Source organism: Myotis myotis, unplaced genomic scaffold, assembly GCF_014108235.1.
Source record: "Myotis myotis isolate mMyoMyo1 unplaced genomic scaffold, mMyoMyo1.p scaffold_m19_p_6, whole genome shotgun sequence".
Lineage (NCBI taxonomy): Eukaryota > Metazoa > Chordata > Mammalia > Chiroptera > Vespertilionidae > Myotis > Myotis myotis.
The window spans coordinates 30,767,404-30,786,948 of record NW_023416368.1 but is presented as its reverse complement, the minus strand read 5'-3'; the positions used below and the strand labels follow the sequence as shown (position 1 = coordinate 30,786,948).

Genomic DNA, 19,545 nt, shown 5'->3' with positions numbered 1-19,545 from the left:
TCCCATGCACCAAGAGGTTGCTGGTTTGATTCCTGGTCAGGGTACATGCCTACGTTGTGAGTTCAATCCCCATTTGGGAGTGTGCAGGAAGCAGCTGATTGATATTTCTCTGTCTCATTGATGCTTCTCTCTCTCCCCCTCTCCCTTCCACTCTCTCTAAAATCAATAAAAACATAATAAACAAACTAGTACCTCATCACAAAAACATAATTGTAAAACATTAATCTAAGAACTATTTGATAACGTTGCCATCTCCATTTATATAAAAAAAAAGTTTCGTCATTTCAACATATGTACATATGTGCTTTATGTTTTTTATTATTTACTTACCACAAGTAAAGGTCAGGAATTGTTATCTTCCTTTTAAATTTTTCTTACTGTTTCACTTCATTACTGCTGTATATGTGCTCCATGTGAGTGATGTAGGTGCTTATGCAGGTGGTTAGGTGGGTTCTGACTTACAGCAAAAATCACATTATGTCTTGCTGTAGGATCTTCGACGTAACCCGAGGACCTACTTATAGCAACATCTCACATCAGCCTTCTAATACTTACTGTTACATCATTGTTAAAAATCATACCGTAGCCTGGCTATTGTGGCTCAGTGATTGAGCACTGACCAATGAACCAGGAGATCACAGTTCAATTCTGGGTTAGGGCAACATGCCTGGGTTGTGGGCTCAATCCCAGTAGAGGGCGTGCAGGAGTCAGCCAATCAATGATTCTCTCTTATCATTGATGTTTCTATCTCTCTCTTTCCCTTCCTCTCTCTGAAATCAATAAAAGCATATATTTTTAAAATCATATCCTGGGGGTGGGGGAAAGATGGGAGCAGGCTGGAAGAGGTTAATGGGGGGAAAAGGAGGACCTATGTAATACTTTCAACAATAAAGATTTTTAAAAAATCATCATACTCCAAATTGACAACCACTGCAGTACATGAACTCCATAGAGATAACTCCAGGGCAAGTGAGGGCCTGAAAGGTGTGGACTAATACTACTGCAGATGACTGGGTGACTTTGTGCCTCATTGAGGGGAAAAAAAGAAAAGAAAAACTAAACATGGGCAAAGGAGATTCTAAGAAACCGAGAAGCAAAATGACATCATATACATTCTTTTTGCAAACTTACTGAGAGGAGCACAAGAAAAAGTACTTAGATGCTTTAGTCACCTTCTCAGAGCTTTCTGAAAAGTGCTGAGAGGTGAGAGACTATCTGCTAGAGAAAGGAAACTTTGAAGATATCTCAAAGGCAGAAAATACCCTCTATAAAAGAGAAATGAAAACCTATATTCCTCCTAAAGGGTAAACAAAAAGTTCAAAGATCCCAATGCACCCAAGAGGCCTCCTTAAGTCTTTTTATTGTTCTATTGCCCCCAATTCAAAGAACACCTTGGCTTATACAGAGTGTCCCAAAAAATATATACACACTGTAACAGCTGATAGCTCAATTTTGAAAATGAAATATATTTTAATAAACACTGCCTTTCTAATTATTCAAAGTGTGTGTATACATTTTTGGGGACAACCTATATATTGGTGATGCTACAAAGAAACTGGGAGAGATGTGGACTAATACTGCAGATGACAAGCCATGTCCATAAGGCTGCTAAGGTGAAGGAAAAACATGAAAAATATATACTTGCATAAGGTTATGAGGCTAAAAAGGGAGTCATCAAGGCTGCAAAAAGCAAGAAAAAGGAGGAAAGAAAGAAGATGAAAAGGATGAAGAGGAGACAGGCAGAAGATGATGATAAATAAGCTGGTTCTAATTTTTAGTCTATAAAGCATTTAACACATCTCACTCCCTTTAAAGAAAAAAAAAAAAGAAAAGAAATGTAAGGCTATATGCAAGACTTGTTTCTAAACTGTACAGTAGTATCTTTTTTGGTATAGTTAACATACTACCAAATGTGTTAAATGCTAGCTAGCTCTGACCTGGTGGTATTTTCAATAGCCAATCACCTTGCCTAGTATGGGGTGGGGGGGTTGGGGGGGGGTGGGGGGGTTGTAAATTGGCATAGAAGTTTAAAGCAGGTTATTGTTTGTACATAGGACAAATTAGTTATTTATAAGGATAGCAGTTTTTCACTCATTTGTCTCTAATGCATCTTATATGAATTCATTGCTGACCTATTAACTAAATACCACTTTGTAACCCCCCAAAAAAGTTGCAGTTGTTTTGTTGACATTCTAAATGCCTCTAAAGAAATACAATTTTCTTAATAATAATAATAAAAAAATCAGCCTGCTTGGTGTGGCTCAGTGGTTGAGTATTGACCTATGAACTAGGTGATCACGGTTTCAATTCCTGGTCGGGCACAAGCCCGGATTGCGGGCTCGATCCCCAGTAGGGAGCATACAGGAGGCAGCGGATCAATGATTCTCTCTCATCATAGATGTTTCTATCTTTCTCTCCCTCTCCCTTCCTCTCTGAAATCAATACAAATATATTTTTAAAAATCATACCCTAACCCTATATTTTCCCTTAGATAATCTTATCTGCTGCACAAAACACTACTATTCTTTTAAAAGGTATTTTTAACAAATAATTTAAAAAAACAAATAATTTATTTCACATGCAGCTACTTAAACCCTTAAGACTATGGTTGTTGTTGTTTTTAATGAATTAATTTATTGTCTAAAGTTTTACATATGTCTTTTTCCACAATTGACACCCCCCCCCAATTCCTACCCCAGGCAAGCCCCACCACCCCAGTGTCTGTGTCCATTGGTTATGCTAATATGCACACATACAAGTCCTTTGGTTGCTCTCTAACCACCACCCCCTCCCCCCCGCCATTTGTCTCTGGATCTATTCTTGTTCATCAAATTATGTTGATCATTATATCCCACATAGGAGTGAGATCATATTTGTTTTTTAAGTAGAAGCCTAGAAGCAGGCCTTTAAAATGAGATCGTTCATGATTTGTTCTTTGGAGGACTTTATTTTAATAAGTTTCTTCTACAATTGGATGGTGACAAAGTTTAGGTTTGTTGGGATTATTTTTCAACAGCCAATCAGCTAGCCAAATCTATGGAAAAAAGAAAAGATACCTTAACTTAGTAAACATTTACATATTTTCTTCAATATATAGTATATCAATTTAAACCTAAAACAGTTTTCAAAATCACTCTAAGAATAATGAAAAAATGACCATTAAAAACTGAAACACTAAATTTTACAGTATGTAAGACTGTCAAGTACAGATCCAAATTGGAAAGGAAGAAGTAAAACTATTTCCACTTACAAATGATATGATCCTATATATAGAAAATCCCAAAGAATCCACAAGAAAGCTACCAGAGCTAATAAATGAATTTGGCAAAGTTGTAGGTTATAAGATCAACACAAAAAAATCAGTTGTTTCTATACATTGCTAACGAACAATCCAAAAAGGAGATTAAGAAATCACTTTCATTTATAATAGCACTGAAAAACAAGTATCTAGGAATAAATTTAACCAACTTGTATAACTGAAAACTATTAAATATAGCTGGTATCCTATGTTAGAAGTTGGCTTTTTGCAGATCTTGGTGTTAAAAGACAAAAACAAAAAAAAAACAAAAACAAAAACAAAAACAAAACAACCACCACATAGTTGAAAGAAATTTAAAGACCTAAATAAAGACATCTGTGTTAATGGCTAGAGAGACTTAATAATACTGTTAAGAAGTTAAATATCAATACTACCCAAACTGATATGCATATTCAACACAAACAATATCAAATTTCCAACAATCATTTTTGCAGAAATGGAAAAGTCAATGCTCAGATTTACATAGAATTTCAAGAGGGCTCTGAATAGCTAAAACAATCATGAAAAAGAACAAAATTGGAGGATTTTCTGACTTTGTTCTTTCTTATTTCAAAATCTTCTTCAAAACTATAGCAATCCAAGCAGTGTGGTTCTGGCATATAGATAGACATATATAGACCAATGGACTAGCACTGAGAGTCCAGAAATAAACCCTAACACATATATAAAAATTAATTTAAAATGGATCAACAGCTGAAATATAAGAGCTAAAACCATTAAAATCTTGTTTAAATATATTTTTTAATTGATTCCAGAGAGGAAGGGAGAGGGAGAGATAGAAACATCAATGATGAGAGAGAATCACTAAAAGGCTGCCTCCTGCAGGACTCACACTGGGGATGGAGCCCACAACCTGGGCATGTGCCCTGACAGGGAATAGAACCGTGAGCTCCAGATTCATAGGTCAGTGTTCAACCACTGAGCCACGCCAGTCAGGCAACCATTAAGATCTTAAAAGAAAACATAGAAATAAATCTTCATCACCTTGGATTTAGCAATGGGATTCTTAGATATGACACCAAAAACATGAGCAACAAAATAAAAAAGATAAATTGATTTTCATTTAAATTTTAAAACTTTTTGGCATCAAAAAACATTATCAAGAAAGTGAAAAGACAACCAACCTACAGAAAGGGAGAAAAATTTAACAAATAGTATATCTGACAAGGGTTTGATACCTATAACATATAAAAAAACTACAACTCAACAACAACAAAAAATTAAAACTGGGCAAAAAACTTTAACTGGAACAGACATTTCTACAAAGCAAAGATACAAATGGCCAATAAGCACATGAAAAGATGCTCAACATAATTTACATTGGAGAAATGCAAATCAAAACCACACTGATAAACTATTTCACATCTACTACGATTATTATAATGAAACAAAAACAGAAAAGAATATGTGTGGGCCAGGATGTAGAGAAACTGGAACTCTCATACATTGCTAGTGGGAATGTAAAAAGTGATCACTGTGGAAAATAAGTTGGTGGTTCCTCAGAAAGCCAAACACAGTATATGACTCAGCAATTCCACTCATAGGTATATGCCCCAAAGGATTAAAAACAAGTACTTAAATAGATAATTGTGCACCAATGTTCATACAACATTAAGCACAATAGCTAAAAGGTAGAAACAACCCAAGTACCCATCAACAGATGAATGAATAAACAAAATTATATATATATATATAATTATTATTCAGACATAAAGGAATGAAATTCTGATACATACTACAATATGAATGAACTCTGAAAACATTATGCTAAGTGAAATAAGCCAGAAACAAAAGAACAAATATTCTATAATTCCATGTACATGAAATATAGAGAGGTTACTTTACTAGGGCCTGGAGCAGTGGTTCTCAACCTTCCTAATGCCACGACCCTTTAATACAGTTCCTCGTGTTGAGGTGACCCCCAATTTCATTGTTACAAATTGAACATAATTAAAGCATAGTGATTAATCACAAAAACAATATGTAATTATATGTGTTTTCCGATGGTCTTAGTCAGGGGTGGGCAAACTTTTTGACTCGAGGGCCACAATGGGTTCTTAAACTGGACTGGAGGGCTGGAACAAAAGCATGGATGGAGTGTTTGTGTGAACTAATACATGTTAACACTGGTGCTGGTGAAGGAGCGGAGGGGAGAGCAAGAGAACCCTCCGCTCTTTCGGCTCCGCGGGCCCGATAGAACAGCTGAACGGGCCGGAGGCCCGCGGGCCGTAGTTTGCCCACGGCTGGTCTTAGTCAACCTCTGTGAAAGGGTCGTTCGACCCCCAAAGGGGTCGCGACCCATAGGTTGATAACCGCTGGGCTAGACACACCCTGGAGCCAACCTCCCACGGTCCCTCCTTGGCCGGCTGCACCTGGGACAGAGCCGTGGCTCAAAGGGCATCTGTAGAGTGAGCGGGGTCCCTCTGGCAGGTTGGGTCCATTGGGCTGGCCTGTGGGACCTGCGGGGATTGGGCCAAAACCGCTCTCCAACATCCCCCAAGGGGTCCCGGAGTGAGAGAGTTGCTGTCACTGGGCAGTTCCTGTGTTGAGCATCTGCCCCCTGGTGGTCAGTGCAAGTCATACCTACCGGCCAGTCAGCCGGTCGCTTAGCCTTTTATATATATAGATTCTTGCATGATATATTTTCCCATATGATCAACTGCAAACCTACTTTTACCTGTATATGCATATATTTTCTCATAAAGATTATACTAGAGGCTGGTAACAGCAATTTACTTCAAGGACCACAATTGGGTGGTTGAGGAACAGGAACAGCAAGGAGAGTTACTTTTCATTATATATCCTTTTGTGACCTTTGAATTATACTATATTCAAATATTACTTATTCAAAAATTAATAATTAAAATATAAAGCAAGTTCTTTAAGGGTCAATTTTAAATTATTTTTTATGTTTTGAATTATAATTCTACTTTCTGATTTCTTTCCGAATGAAATAATCTCGATATGTGAAAAGCTTTATGCTCAGCTGTTTATTGTTATAGTATTTAAATAGCAAACAACTCAAACAATAAAAGAATAATAATAAAGGCAACAAAAGAAATCATGTAACTATTAAAATAATATCTATAAATATATATTTAAATATGGTAACATTTATGTCATGGCACATGCCCGGTTTGTGGGCTCAATCTCCAGTGTGGGACATGCAGGCAGCAGCCGATCAATGATTCTCTCTCATCATTAATGTTTCTCTCTCTCTCTCCCTTCCTCTCTCTGAAATTAAATAAAAAAAAAAAAGTTACACATACAGAAGTATCTAAACTGTATATAAACGTTTTTAAAAATGACTCTCATGCCCTACCTGGTTTTGCTCAGTGGCTAGAGAGTCAGCCCATGAACTGAAGGATCACAGGTTCAATTCCGGTAAAGGGCACAAGGGCATGTACCTTGATTGCAGGCTCCATCTCTGGCCTGAGGTCGGAGTGTGTGCAGGAGGCAACCAATCAATGTGTCTCTCTCACATTAATGTTTTCCTCTCTGGGTGTCTCTCCCCCTCCTTTCCACACTCTCTAAAAATCAATGGAAAAAAGGTGAAGATTAACAACAACAACAACAACAACAACAACAAAAACAATGATTCTCAGTACTTACACTGTTGCAAAGACAATCTTTGAGATATGAAACCTATATTCAATATTCTTTAGTGTGAATAAAAAGATTGCTTACACAAGGATCTGCTGGTTTTTGCTTACAAAGCTCTGTGAGTCCTTTAAGCAGAGTTGGTGTTACATATAAATTTAAATAGTCCTTCGCAGCTTGTCCCACTGGAATAGGCTCAACAATCACTGCAAATACAAATGTATCCCCATTAAAGCTAATATAAATGATGAAATATTATACAGTCATTTAAAAGTTACCTTCAAATAAATTTTAATGTCATGAGAAATACTTATAAAGGTTTTTAAGGGAATAGAACTGATACATAGCATAGCGGTTGATTCAAAAACACACAAGCACACACATTAAAAAAATAAGACTACATAAAACTGGCAAGAAACATATCACAATGCTAATAGTAATCATGTGTAAGATTCTGATTATTTTTTCAACTATATCCTTTTCTGCATTTTCATTTCCATGTTATTTACAGTAAATGTTGTAACACACAATGTTATGAAAAAGAAAAATATGAAGAACATGTAAAATCAGGGAGATTCGTTCAATCCAAAAATTCCTGCCAACAAAATGACAGGTGCTTCACAAAGTGGTAGGTATAACAGTGAATAGTATGCAGTTCTTGCTCTCTTATAGACTACTGAATATACACATAAAACTTATATCTGTCTATATAATATGTATTAATATTCCTGCTCTTATTTTTCAGGTTTTTAAATGAATTATTTAAAAACTTGGGGAAATTTTAGTCTTTTCAGCCTTATTTGAACACTATGGAGGTGAACCAGATTTGCAATACAAGAAAGAATATATTTATACAAGAAAGAATGTATTTTATAAGGCTGAGTAGATCTTTTGAGATTGACCTCCATCAATATGCTACTTTTAAAAAATTTATTGATTTTAGAGAGGAAGGGGGGGGGGGAGAGAGAGAGAGAGACAGCAATTTGTTGCTCCACTCACCCATGCACTTACTGGTTGATTCTTATATGTTTGTCCTGACCAGGGAGCAAACCCACAACTTTGGCATATTGGGAAGACGCTCTAACCAACTGAGATATCCATCCAGTGCCCCAGACCCTATTTTAAAAATGAAAATCAGATTATATCACTCCCATCCTTAAAATGCTTCATTGGCTCTTGCTTGCATATATAGTATAGTCAAGACAGGACTCCATATTATAGCCCGTAAGACTCTGTACCATGTCACCTATACTACCCTCTTTAACCTCATCTTAATTCTCTTACCAAAATCTTTTTTGTTTATAGAATGTGCCATGTTATTTCCTGCTCATGATTTGAGCACATGCTATTCCTTCTGCTAGAACATTCTTCCCTTTACTCTGGTTAACCACTGTTTACTCTTTGGATCTCAGCTAAAAAGTCACTTCCTCAGTCAGACCTTCCTTACAGTCTACAATTGTTTTGTATAGCACTTATCACACAATAACTATGCAATTATTTGGGTAATTCTTATTTAATGGCTATCTTTCAAACACTAGACTATAAACTCCATGGGAGCACAGACCTCATCCATTTTTTATAATTTTTTAAAGTTTTATTGAGGTATAATTTACATATCATAAAACTCATCCATCCATTGAAGTATACAAGTGATATTTAATAAACGTTTAGCTGTGCTATCATCACCATCATCCAGTTTTAGAACACTTTGATCACTCCAAAAATATTTCCTTGTGTCCATTTGCAATTTCCCACTCCCACTCCTACCCCCTGCAACCACTGTGCTTCTGTTTTTAAAAATTTGCCTTTTCTGGACATTTCATATAAGTGGATTATATATGTAATATGTGGTCTTTTGTGCCTGGATTCTTTCACTTGGCATGTTTTGAGGTTCATCCATGTTGTGGCATGTATCATGCTCCTTTTAATTGAGTTGTGTTCCATTGTATGGCTAACAGTTGGATTGTTTCCAATTTGGGGGTACATTAAATAATGCTGCTATAAAGATTCACGTGTCTTTATGTAGATGGATGTTTTCAAAATGGGTGGTAGATTCCGCCAGGAGTTGAATTGCTAACAGACTTACCTGGTTTCTTAATATCTTAAGAAACTGCCAAACTGTTTTGTTTTTTTAAGTGCTATAAGCCCTGGCCAGGTAGCTCAGTTGGTTAGAGCATCGTTCTGATATACCAAGGTTTCAGGCTCAATCCCGGTCAGAGAACATACAAGAATCATCCAATGAATGCATTAATAAGTGGAACAACAAATCAATGTTGTTGTTTCTCTCTCTCTCTCCCCCAATAAGTTAAAATACAAAAGTGGCTGTAACATTTTACGATAATGTATGAGGATCCCAGTATTGCTATATCCTTACCATTGATTACAGCCATTCTAGTGAAAATGCCATGGTATCTCATTGTGGTTTTATTTTGCACTTCTCCAATTATTATGTTGAGCACTTTTTCATGTGCATATTAGCCATTCATATATTGTCTTTTGTGAAATGCTTATTCAAATATTTTGCCCATTTTTTAATTGGGTTGTTTATTATTGAGTTGTAAGAGTTCTTTATACAGAGTGGAGCAAAAGTAGGTTTATGGCACTAGCTGGTTTGACTCAGTGGATAGAGCATTGACCTTCAGACTGAAGGGTCCTGGGTTCAATTTCTGACAAGGGCACATCCCAGGGTTGCAGGTTTGATCCCCAGTGGGGGGTTTGCAGGAGGCAGCCGATCAATGATTCTCTCTCATCATTGATGTTTCCATCTCTCTCTCCCTTCCTCTCTAAAATCAATAAAAATATATTAATTTTTTAAAAAGTAGGTTTATGGCTGGGAGTACATGAAACACAGTTTATTCTTGTATTATTATTTATTAATTACTGTATTATTTTACACATGAACAACTATAAACCTACTTTTGCCCCACCCTTTAATTCTACTTCTTTATGTATGATTTGCAAATATTTTTTCCCACCCTGTGGCTTATCTTTTCATATTCTTAATGATAGCTTTTGAAGCACAAAACTTCTAATTTTTATGTAGTCCCATTTATCAATATTTTTTATTATGGACTATGCTTTATTTTTTTTAAGGAGTTAACATCCACCCAGGCCATTTTTTAAGAATATTTTATTGATTTCAGAGAAGAAGGGAGAGGGAGAGAGACATAGAAATATCAATTATGAGAGAGAACCATTGATCAGCTGCCTCCTGCAGGCCCCCTACCGGGGATTGAGCCCTCAACCCAGGTATGTGCCCTTGACAGGAATCGAACCTGAGACCCTTCAGTCTGCAGATCAACGCTCTATCCATTGAGCCAAACCAGCTAGGGCTGGACCATGCTTTTCATGTTATATGTAAGAACTCTCTGTCCAACTCAAGGTCATGAAGATTTTCCCCTTTGTTTTCTTCTAGATGTTTTTAGCTTTGACGTTGTAGGTCTATGAAACAAGTGTCTAAGTTATTTTCTTTTGCATGTGGATGTGCAGTTGACATCTTGATAATACTGACTCTCCTGATCCATGAACATGGATGTCTACTTATTTAGATAGTCTTTGATTTCTCTCAGCAATGTTTTGTGCTTTTCAGTGTACAAGAATTACACTCGTTTTTAAAATTTATTCTTTTAAAAAAATATACTTTTTTTATTGATTTCAGAGAGGAAGGGAGAGAGAGAGAGAGAGAAACATCAATGATGAGAGAGTCTGCCCTAACTGGTTTGGCTCAGTGGATAGAGCGTCAGCCTTCGGACTCAAGGGTCCCAGGTTCGATTCTGGTCAAGGGCATGTACCTTGGTTGTAGGCACATGCCCAGTAGGGGGTGTGCAGGAGGCAGCTGATCGATGTTTCTCTCTCATCGATGTTTCTAACTCTCTATCCCTCTCCCTTCCTCTCTGTAAAAAATCACTAAAATATATTTTTAAAAAAATGATGAGAGAGAGTCATTGATCAGCTGCCTCCTGCACACCCCCTACTGGGGATTGAGCCCACAACCCAGGCATGTGCCCTTGACCAGAATCGAACCCGGGACCCTTCAGTCCGCAGGCCGATGCTCTATATAGCCGTGGACAAACTACGGCCCGCGGGCCGGATACGGCCCGTTTGAAATGAATAAAACTAAAAAAAAAAAGACCGTACCCTTTTATGTAATGATGTTTACTTTGAATTTATATTAGTTCACACAAACACTCCATCCATGCTTTTGTTCCGGCCCTCCGGTCCAGTTTAAGAACCCATTGTGGCCCTCGAGTCAAAAAGTTTGCCCAACCTTGCTACCACTGAACCACACCAGGTAGGGCTAAAATTTATTCTTAAGTATTTTGTTATTGTTGATGCTATTGTAAATAAAATTATTTCCTTAACTTCATTTTTGAATTATTTCTACCTCATCTATTTTTGCTGACCATTTATCATTTGTCTCTGGCATCTAGGGCTAAATGAGGTCATGAGAATAAAAAGTGTTTTTATGTTTATGTTGATAAACTTTCATTGCACTTTTTAATGATATTTATAATTTATACATTGCATTGTATATTTTCATAGGCTTTTAGAATAAGATCATCTTGAGAGCAGGGACATCTTATTTGACTTTATTTTTATTAAGTTGGTAACTCAACAAACTTGTTGAATGAATGGAAGGTAGCAAAGCTTTACCAGCCATCCCTATTAAAGGTAAAAGGAAGAGCACTAATTTTTTTAAGGGTTAGCATTATGTTTTTGAATATCTTTACAACTTGCTTTAGCCACGCACCATATAGGGTTTTGCACATAGTTCTTGACTGACTGCTAAACAAGATGGAGCTCATACCACACTCTGAGAACTTATGCCAAATAACTTCATATTCCCACAGCAAAAGATCTGCAATGTGGTAGGTAATTAATCACTTATATGTATCCTATAACTGCTGATTCTCAAATGTCTAACTGTATCTTTTAAATTCATATCTAGAGGATTAATTAATGGGTTAAATAAAAGGCAATTAAAATAACAGTTTAGGGATATAACCTTATGAGTAAGAAGAGCTTCCAAATTTATCTTCCACTTAAGATAAAGTGAATTTTTATCCTATTTTAGTTAAAAACTAAGGAGGAAAAATCTAATTCATTAGTAGGACTAAATCTAAAGTACTACAACATTAAAAAAAAATTGATGTTGCCCAGCTGGCGTGGCTCAGTGGTTGAGCATCGACCTATGAATCTGGAGGTCACAGTGTGAATTCCGGCCAGGGAACATGCCTGGGTTGCAGGCTCGATCCCCAGTAGGGGGTGTGCAGGAGGCAGCCAAGCAGTTACTCTCTTTCATCATTGATCTTTCTATCTCGCTCACCCTCTCCCTTCCTCTCTAAAATAAATAAAAATATATTAATAAAAAGAAAACAAAAAACACATCAACTGATGTTTGAGATATGCTTCAAAATAATATGGAAGCAGGAGAAATAGGAGCAGGGGTTACAGATGAAATAAGATTGACCATAACTATTAAAATTGGGTGATGGGTTCATAAGGGGTTTATCATATTATTTTGCCTACTTTTGTGTATGTTGGAAATTTTACACAATAAACAGTTGTGAAGAAAACAACACCTTAATACAATGGATATGTGACAGAAATTAGATCAGTAAGATTAAATATAAGTAGGCAAATACTTTTGGATACAAATATCTATAAAAGTTTTTGTTTAAAAATCAGCACTTTTAAATATCCAAGATAGTTTTCCATTTTCTTTGAATAATTATTCAGTATAAAATAGAGAGGAACAAGTCTAAATGAGTTAGAAAAGAAATAACATGCAAAAAAAAATTCAAAACTACCTGATGCTTCGCATTTTGTCTTTATAATGAAAATCAGCAAATTTTCTTTGTCTTAAAATTATTGAAAACAAACTAAAAACCTCAGTGTTGTCCTCATTGTGCCTACTTCTAAAAGATTTATAGCTCAAGCTGGTTTGGCTCAGTGGATAGAGCATTGGCCTGCAGACTGAAGGGTCCTGGGTTCAATTCTGATCAAGGGCACATGCCCAGGTTGTGGGCTCGATCCCCAATGTGGGGTGTACAGGAGGCAGCCAATCAATGATTCTCTCTGATCATTGATGTATCTATCTCTCTCCCTTCTTTTCTGAAATCAATAAAATATATTAAATAAATAAATAAATGATTTATAATCTCTATAACAGGATGGAAACAAACAAAAAGGGCCAAGAAATATTAATTTCACAATTGCATGTGTGCTGGACAAACAGTAAACTGTTAGAAAATGGTAAACCAATCATAATTTACAATGAAGATTCTTTTTTTCATGTGTAACAAACTTTACTGATACATTATAGATAACTCAAAGGAATTACAACACAGAAGGAGAAGAGAAACCCTAAATATTTCTAGTCCAAGAGAAAAGAAAGAAAAAAAATTAAACTGTTCTCAAATGATTTCCTAGAAGGCACAATTTAGTTCTGAAGATAATATTGAGTTTTCTATTCTTGGCTTTAACTTAACTACAACTTGAAAATACGACAAAACACATTGGAGAAAAGCAATTACTTTTTTCCTAGTTACATCCCAAAATAAAAGAAAAAGCAAACAATAAGGAGATGCAATTGACTAATAACTCATCTATAACTCACCTTCAGGAAACATGAATCGAATTTCTCTTTCGGCTGCAGCAAAATCATAACTCCCATGAAGTGCATTCCTTAGGTCATCTGTGCCATAAATTGCCCTTAGACTAAAAGCAAGTTAGAGATGATGACCATCCTACCTGACAACCTTTTTCTTACTTTCCATATATGCATCCTATTTAGGTATTTTACAAAAACTTTGCCACTTCTCACATATGGTTTTAAGCTTGAATTCAAGCTTTAATCTAGATGAGGGTCAAATATCTTTAAAATCTTCAGGCGGGATACACTGGGAAAATAGGAGTTCCCTGGATGAAAAAGAGGTGTTTTGTGAGAAGTGAAAAAGCAGTATCAATTCAAAAGTGCAAGAACTCGCCTGGCTGGCGTGGCTCAGTGGTTGAGCGTCGACCTATATAAACTAGGAGTTCATGGTTCAATTCCCAGTCAGGGCACATGCCCAGGTGGCAGGCTCGATCCTCTGTGTGGGGTGTGCAGGAGGCAGCCGATCAATGATTCTCATCATTGATGCTTGTATCTCTCTCTCCCTTCCTCTCTGTAATCAATAAAAATGTATTTTTTTTTAAAGTGCAAGAATTCAATGTCCACTGGTTTCTAGACATTAATGATAATACTGGAAATCTTGATATCTGGTCCTATATTATCAATATTCTTTCAAAATACCACACCAATTTTCTCATGAAAAACCCTACTTCAGTGGTAGTTTAATTCCAGGATAAGAGAATAAGGTTAATCAACCATAAACAGACATTCCCTGAGACCTTTTGTGTTATTTGGTATTAAGATACAGATTTAGCCAAAACCGGTTTGGCTCAGGGGATAGAGCGTCGGCTTGCGGACTGAAAGGTCCCAGGTTCGATTCCGGTCAAGGGCATGTACCTGGGTTGCGGGCACATCCCCAGTAGGAGATGTGCAGGAGGCAGCTGATCGATGTTTCTCTCTCATCGATGTTTCTAACTCTCTATCTCTCTCCCTTCCTCTCTGTAAAAAATCAATAAAATATATTTAAAAAAAAAAAAAAAAGATACAGATTTAAATAGTTAAAACATAAAATGGACCTCCCTGCCGCCCCAAAAAACCCAAACAACAAAAAAAACAGTTAAATTGAGGAAAACTTTCAAATAAAAGAAAATCCCTATTAAAATGAAATCAGATTTTTTTTTTCATTTTCATAGTTAGATTGCATTTTTCCCTAGGAAAATTACCTGAGGGACAGCGCAATGGCGAGGATGACTCTTAAGCACATAGTGGGGTTTAGAAATGTTGTCCCATTATTTCTTTATGTAGGCACTTGTCTAAGATCAAAATTTTCACCAGATCCTCTCCCTAGTACCTTCAGCACATGCTCACTGTTCTCCCCATCTCATCCCTCCCATGTTCATTAATTTTTTTCTTTTTTTCTTTTTTTTTATTGCTTAAAGTATTACAAAGGGTATTATATATGTGTCCTTTTTTTTTTCCCCACCCTTGACAATCCCTGGCCTCCCCTACCCCCCTGTGTCTTATGTCCATTGGTTATGCTTATATGCATGCATACAAGTCCTTCGGTTGATCTCTTACCCCCCTCCCTCCTGCCCTCCAACCCTCCCCGGCCTTCCCACTGCAGTTTGACAATCTGTTTAAGGCAGCTCTGCCTCTGTATCTCCATGTTCATTAATTCATATTGCCCTGCGCCTAGTCCCATTTTCACCTCCTTTGATGCTCCTAGTAGTTATGTTGTCTTAACCCTGTAATTTTTGCTTTTAATTTTGATACCTCTTTATGACTTAACAATAAAAAGGATGTATGGTTTTTATCAAAAAAAAAAAGAAAGAAAAAAAATAAAATTACCTGTCTGGGTGTGTCTCCTTAGCTACTAAGCTATTACTTGGCCCCAAAAGTTCTTTCCAGTAAGAGATGGCTTTATGTCTAGCTAATATCATGGCAACAAGTGGTCCAGAACTCATATAAGCTGTTAAGTTGGGGAAAAACATTTTTCCATACTGTTCCACATAAAAGTTACTACAATGCTCAGGGCTAAGCTGTAGTTTTCTTCTCTATAAGAGAAACAAAATCAACAAAAGCATTTAAAGTGACAGTTCAATAATAACTTGAAATTAGTACCAACCTGATTACAAATTTGACATTTATTTTTGTATTATGAAGAAAGGATGAGGTAAGAAAATTAAATGTAGGCTGTAAATAAAATTATATCCATTAGCTCATTCAACTTCAGCACCTGTCTGATCCCCAGTAGCTTTTCCAGAACTGCTACCTTCACTATGAAGCTCCATGAGTTTTCCCAATTCAAATTTGAACTTCTTCAGCATTTTGACTTTTCTTACAAAGACATCAATGGAGAGAATAAATAGATTGGTAAGCTTTTTCTGCCTTTTCTAATGCTATCTGGAATCAATTAATTGACCACTTCTTTCAAGTCATTTGTTTGCACCTCTTGGGTCATGATTTCCATCAGGTTCTGGATTTGGTGGACCTGTTGATGCTGAGCATAAGAGTCTTCCAAATCTGATTGTTTCACTTTTTTTTTTTTTTAAATAAAAACAACAAAGATAGATGAAGCAAATAACTATTGCTAATCTTGACATCAACATGAGCTTCTATCATGATCTGCCACTTTTTTACCATTTTGTTACAGGTAAGATCCATGCCATGGAAATTAGTCAGTTTTTGCCTGAATAAGCTTCAGTAATTAGCTTGAATTTTCTAAATGCAACTTATCATTCTGCAGATCAGCTAGGCTCATTTAAAAAACATGACCCTTCAGACCATCAGATGTGATTTTGGTTCCTTGAGTTCTCATGACTAGTGTTTTTCCAACATTTCTTTTTAAAAATTTATTTATTTATTTTTAACCCTCACCTGAGGATATTTTTTTCCATTGATTTTTAGACAGAGTGGAAGGGAGGGAGAATGGGATGGGGGGGGAGGGGAGAGAGAAACATCAAAGTGAGAGAGACACATCAATTGGTTGCCTCCCACATGTGCCCCTAACTGGAGCCAGGGACAGAACATGCCCTTGACCAGGAATTGAACCCTTGACCCTTTGGTTCAAGGGCTGATGCTCTAACCACTGAGAAAAACTGGCGAGGGCTCCAATATTTCTTATATTGAATATAGCTGGTGCTTTCACATCATACAATCTTTCTTAGAAAATGGGTCAACCTCTTTATTCTTTTTTTTAAAAATATATATTTTATTGATTTTTTACAGAGAGGAAGGGAGAGGCATAGAGAGTTAGAAACATCAATGAGAGAGAAACATCAATCAGCTGTCTCCTGCACACCCCCCACTGGGGATGTGCCCACAACCAAGGTACATGCCCTTGACCGGAATCGAACCTGGGACCTTTCAGTCCACAGGCCGACGCTCTATCCACTGAGCCAAACCGGTTACGGCCTCTTTATTCTTGAGTCCCTTTTTGCCTCCTTTCATAAGAGACTGGTTCTTGCCCAACGCCATGGTGCTGCTCAGAGAGCCAAAAGGCCAATCCAAGTTTTTAAAAAATTGCTACTTGGTTTTCCTAACATTTATTAAAAAGTTCATTTTACCTGAGTCCTTTCATTACTATATGAAATATTTCCTTATACTTTCCTGTATTCTTTCCTTACACTTTCTTATACCATCCCTATCTTCAGCCTCCACCTAAGTTCAACTGATATCCCATTTCTTTCCTGAAGATTCTCCTTTTCATTTTTTAAAACATTGACTAAATAGGCAATATGACACAGTATAAGAGAATAAAAACTGGAATTTCAAATAAAATAGCTACAAAAAAGGAAGATTAAACATATTAAATTCTATTTAATATTTTTTACATTCATTTTCAAACCTCTACCAACTGCAGAACAAAAAAGGCTTAAAACATTAAATGTTTGTAATGATTGAAAAAAAAATACCAACAGTCTCAAAGTCTATCAATAGAGGACCAAGAAGCCCAGCCAGTGTGGCTCAGTCCTTGAGCATGGATCCATGCACCAAGAGGTCATTGGTTGGATTCCCAATCTGAGAGCCTGGGTTGCGCTCCCAATCCCCAGCAGGGGGTGTGCAGGAGGCAGCCAAACAATGTTGTTTCTTTCTCATCATGTTATCTCTCTCTCCCTCTCCCTTCCTCTCTCTCTAAAATCAATACTTTTTTTTTTTTTTTTAAAGAGGACCAAGTAAATAAATTGTTGTTCATCCACACAGGGGGATTTACACAAAAGTTAGGATGAATAAACTAGATTCAGATGTAATGATCTGAAATGCTATTTGAGGGATTTGTAAAGGTGGTCAAGAGAAGGGGATTGTCCTATTTTAAGGGGTGAGAGAGATACTTGTGAATGCATAGAAAATCCTGGAAGAACAGAAAGTGTTAATGGTTGCCCCTTTCTGAAGACTGGGATTTGGAGAGGAGGTAAAAGAATTTTATTTTTCATTTTACATATTTTGAAGTGTGAGAAAAAACTTTAAAACTATCTCATGTAACTTTTATAGTTAGAAGAATAAACCTAAATTTAATGCTAAATACTATGGATCTAAATAGGTTAACACATTTACATAAATATAAAAAGAAAGATGAATGAGAGAAAATAACATAATCATTTCCCCAAAAGTTACCTGAACAATGGTGAATCCAGATCTGATAATAATATCTTGTATCTCCTCCTCTTTGTCAACAATATCTGGTTTGATAATGGCCAGAGTTTTTTCTACATATATCTGAAGTGGGGACATCGATAGTTCCATTCTGGTTTTTTGAGGTACAAGTTAAAGAGATTCTTGACGGTATCAACTGCAATGACATGCATTCCCCCGACCCAATTAAATGTAATTGTGATTAAGAAGGGCATTATTAAGTGCTTGATCTTATTAATTTATAAAGTTAGAAACTGCAATATATTTTTCTATAAGCAGTGTCTTTGATACAGGCATACATGGGAGATATTGCAAGTTCTGTCTCGAGTATCGCAATAAAGGGTGTGATCATCTTTTTTGCTGATGGAGGGTCTTGCCTTCAGTTTGTAAAACATACAATACCTGTGTAGTGAAGAAAGCAAGTGCAATAAAAGGGGGTATGCCTGTAATACAATTTCTACTCTGCGGTTGTGCCTTGGGATTTCCTGAACACTGTCTTTTCTTCTCCCCGTCTCCCCCATCAGCACTATTTATCCCCTCTATGTCCACTTCCACCTGCACCTGACCCCATCCCTCCGCAATCATTACACTACTGTCTATGTCCATGAGGATTGAGAGAGGGAGAGAAGGAGAGAGGGGGAGAGAGAGGGGGAGAGGAGAAGAGGGAGAGAGAGGGGGAGAGGGGGAAAGGGGGAGAGGGGGAGGGAGGGGGAGAGGGGGAGGGAGGGGGAGAGGGGGAGGGAGAGGGAGAGAGAGATTCCTAAATACTTTCAATGAGGTGGAGATGCCACAGGGCAACTTGAAGGCTGGAAATGCCTAAAATTTTAGGCGCAGCAACCGGAGACTGAGTAGGCAACTCTCCGCGATACAGCGACAGGTTCAGCGCCCCGGCCCGCCAGGATGACTATGCATAGTAGGGTCAGGAAGGGTTGGAAAGTAGGATCCCAGGTCCCCTGGACCTCTCCCAGCTGCATCCGCAGATTCTGAGTCTGAGGTTGGTCTAGGGCACTCACCTCAGTGCTAACTCGTCCTGTGCGACCACTGCTCGTTGCTAGGAGACGCGAAGCCCAGTTTAGGGACGGTGGCTGCAGAGAGTCAATCCCAGCAGCCCGTTTCACAGCCTCTGGAGGGCTCCTCTTAATCAAGGGAGCCAGCCACAGGCATTTTTATTCCCCTTAAGAATCTTAGCGTACTAGACGTTTTCTTACATTTTCGTCATAATTTAGCTTCTTTCATCCTCCTACTCATTTGAAGCATGCTTCAATTATCCCCATTTTATAAATGAGACAAAGCATAAACACTTTCCCTTCACCCACCCTATGCCCCTTCCATGTCAAATACCTTCCTCATTTCACCAAATGATGCTGTCCCCTCTATTCCC

At 37.2% G+C, this 19,545-nt stretch overlaps 1 protein-coding gene and 1 pseudogene across 1 annotated transcript; both read right to left on the bottom strand.

Annotated features, from left to right (window-relative positions):
• Positions 1–2,816: 2,816 nt before the first annotated feature.
• NME5 (NME/NM23 family member 5) lies at positions 2,817–19,489 on the bottom strand. Its single transcript, XM_036313060.1, has 6 exons — positions 19,178–19,489; positions 18,147–18,321; positions 15,381–15,586; positions 13,539–13,639; positions 7,007–7,125; positions 2,817–3,034 (listed from the first exon to the last, which is right to left on the bottom strand). The coding sequence occupies exons 2-6, from the start codon at positions 18,273–18,275 to the stop codon at positions 2,951–2,953; spliced, it is 639 nt and encodes a 212-aa protein (XP_036168953.1). The 5' UTR covers positions 18,276–18,321; positions 19,178–19,489; the 3' UTR covers positions 2,817–2,950.
• LOC118657799 lies at positions 15,677–17,024 on the bottom strand (annotated as a pseudogene).
• Positions 19,490–19,545: the final 56 nt, after the last annotated feature.

Excerpts from the sequence above, each read along its gene's own strand:
- NME5 (XM_036313060.1), bottom strand. The coding sequence starts at position 18,275 with ATGGAACTATCGATGTCCCCACTTCAGATATATGTAGAAAAAACTCTG. Across the intron at positions 7,126-13,538 it reads TCGATTCATGTTTCCTGAAG|TGATTGTTGAGCCTATTCCA; the intron begins GTGAGTTATAGA and ends TTGTATTTGCAG. Across the intron at positions 3,035-7,006 it reads AAAAACCAGCAGATCCTTGT|ATTTGGCTAGCTGATTGGCT; the intron begins GTAAGCAATCTT and ends TTTTTTCCATAG.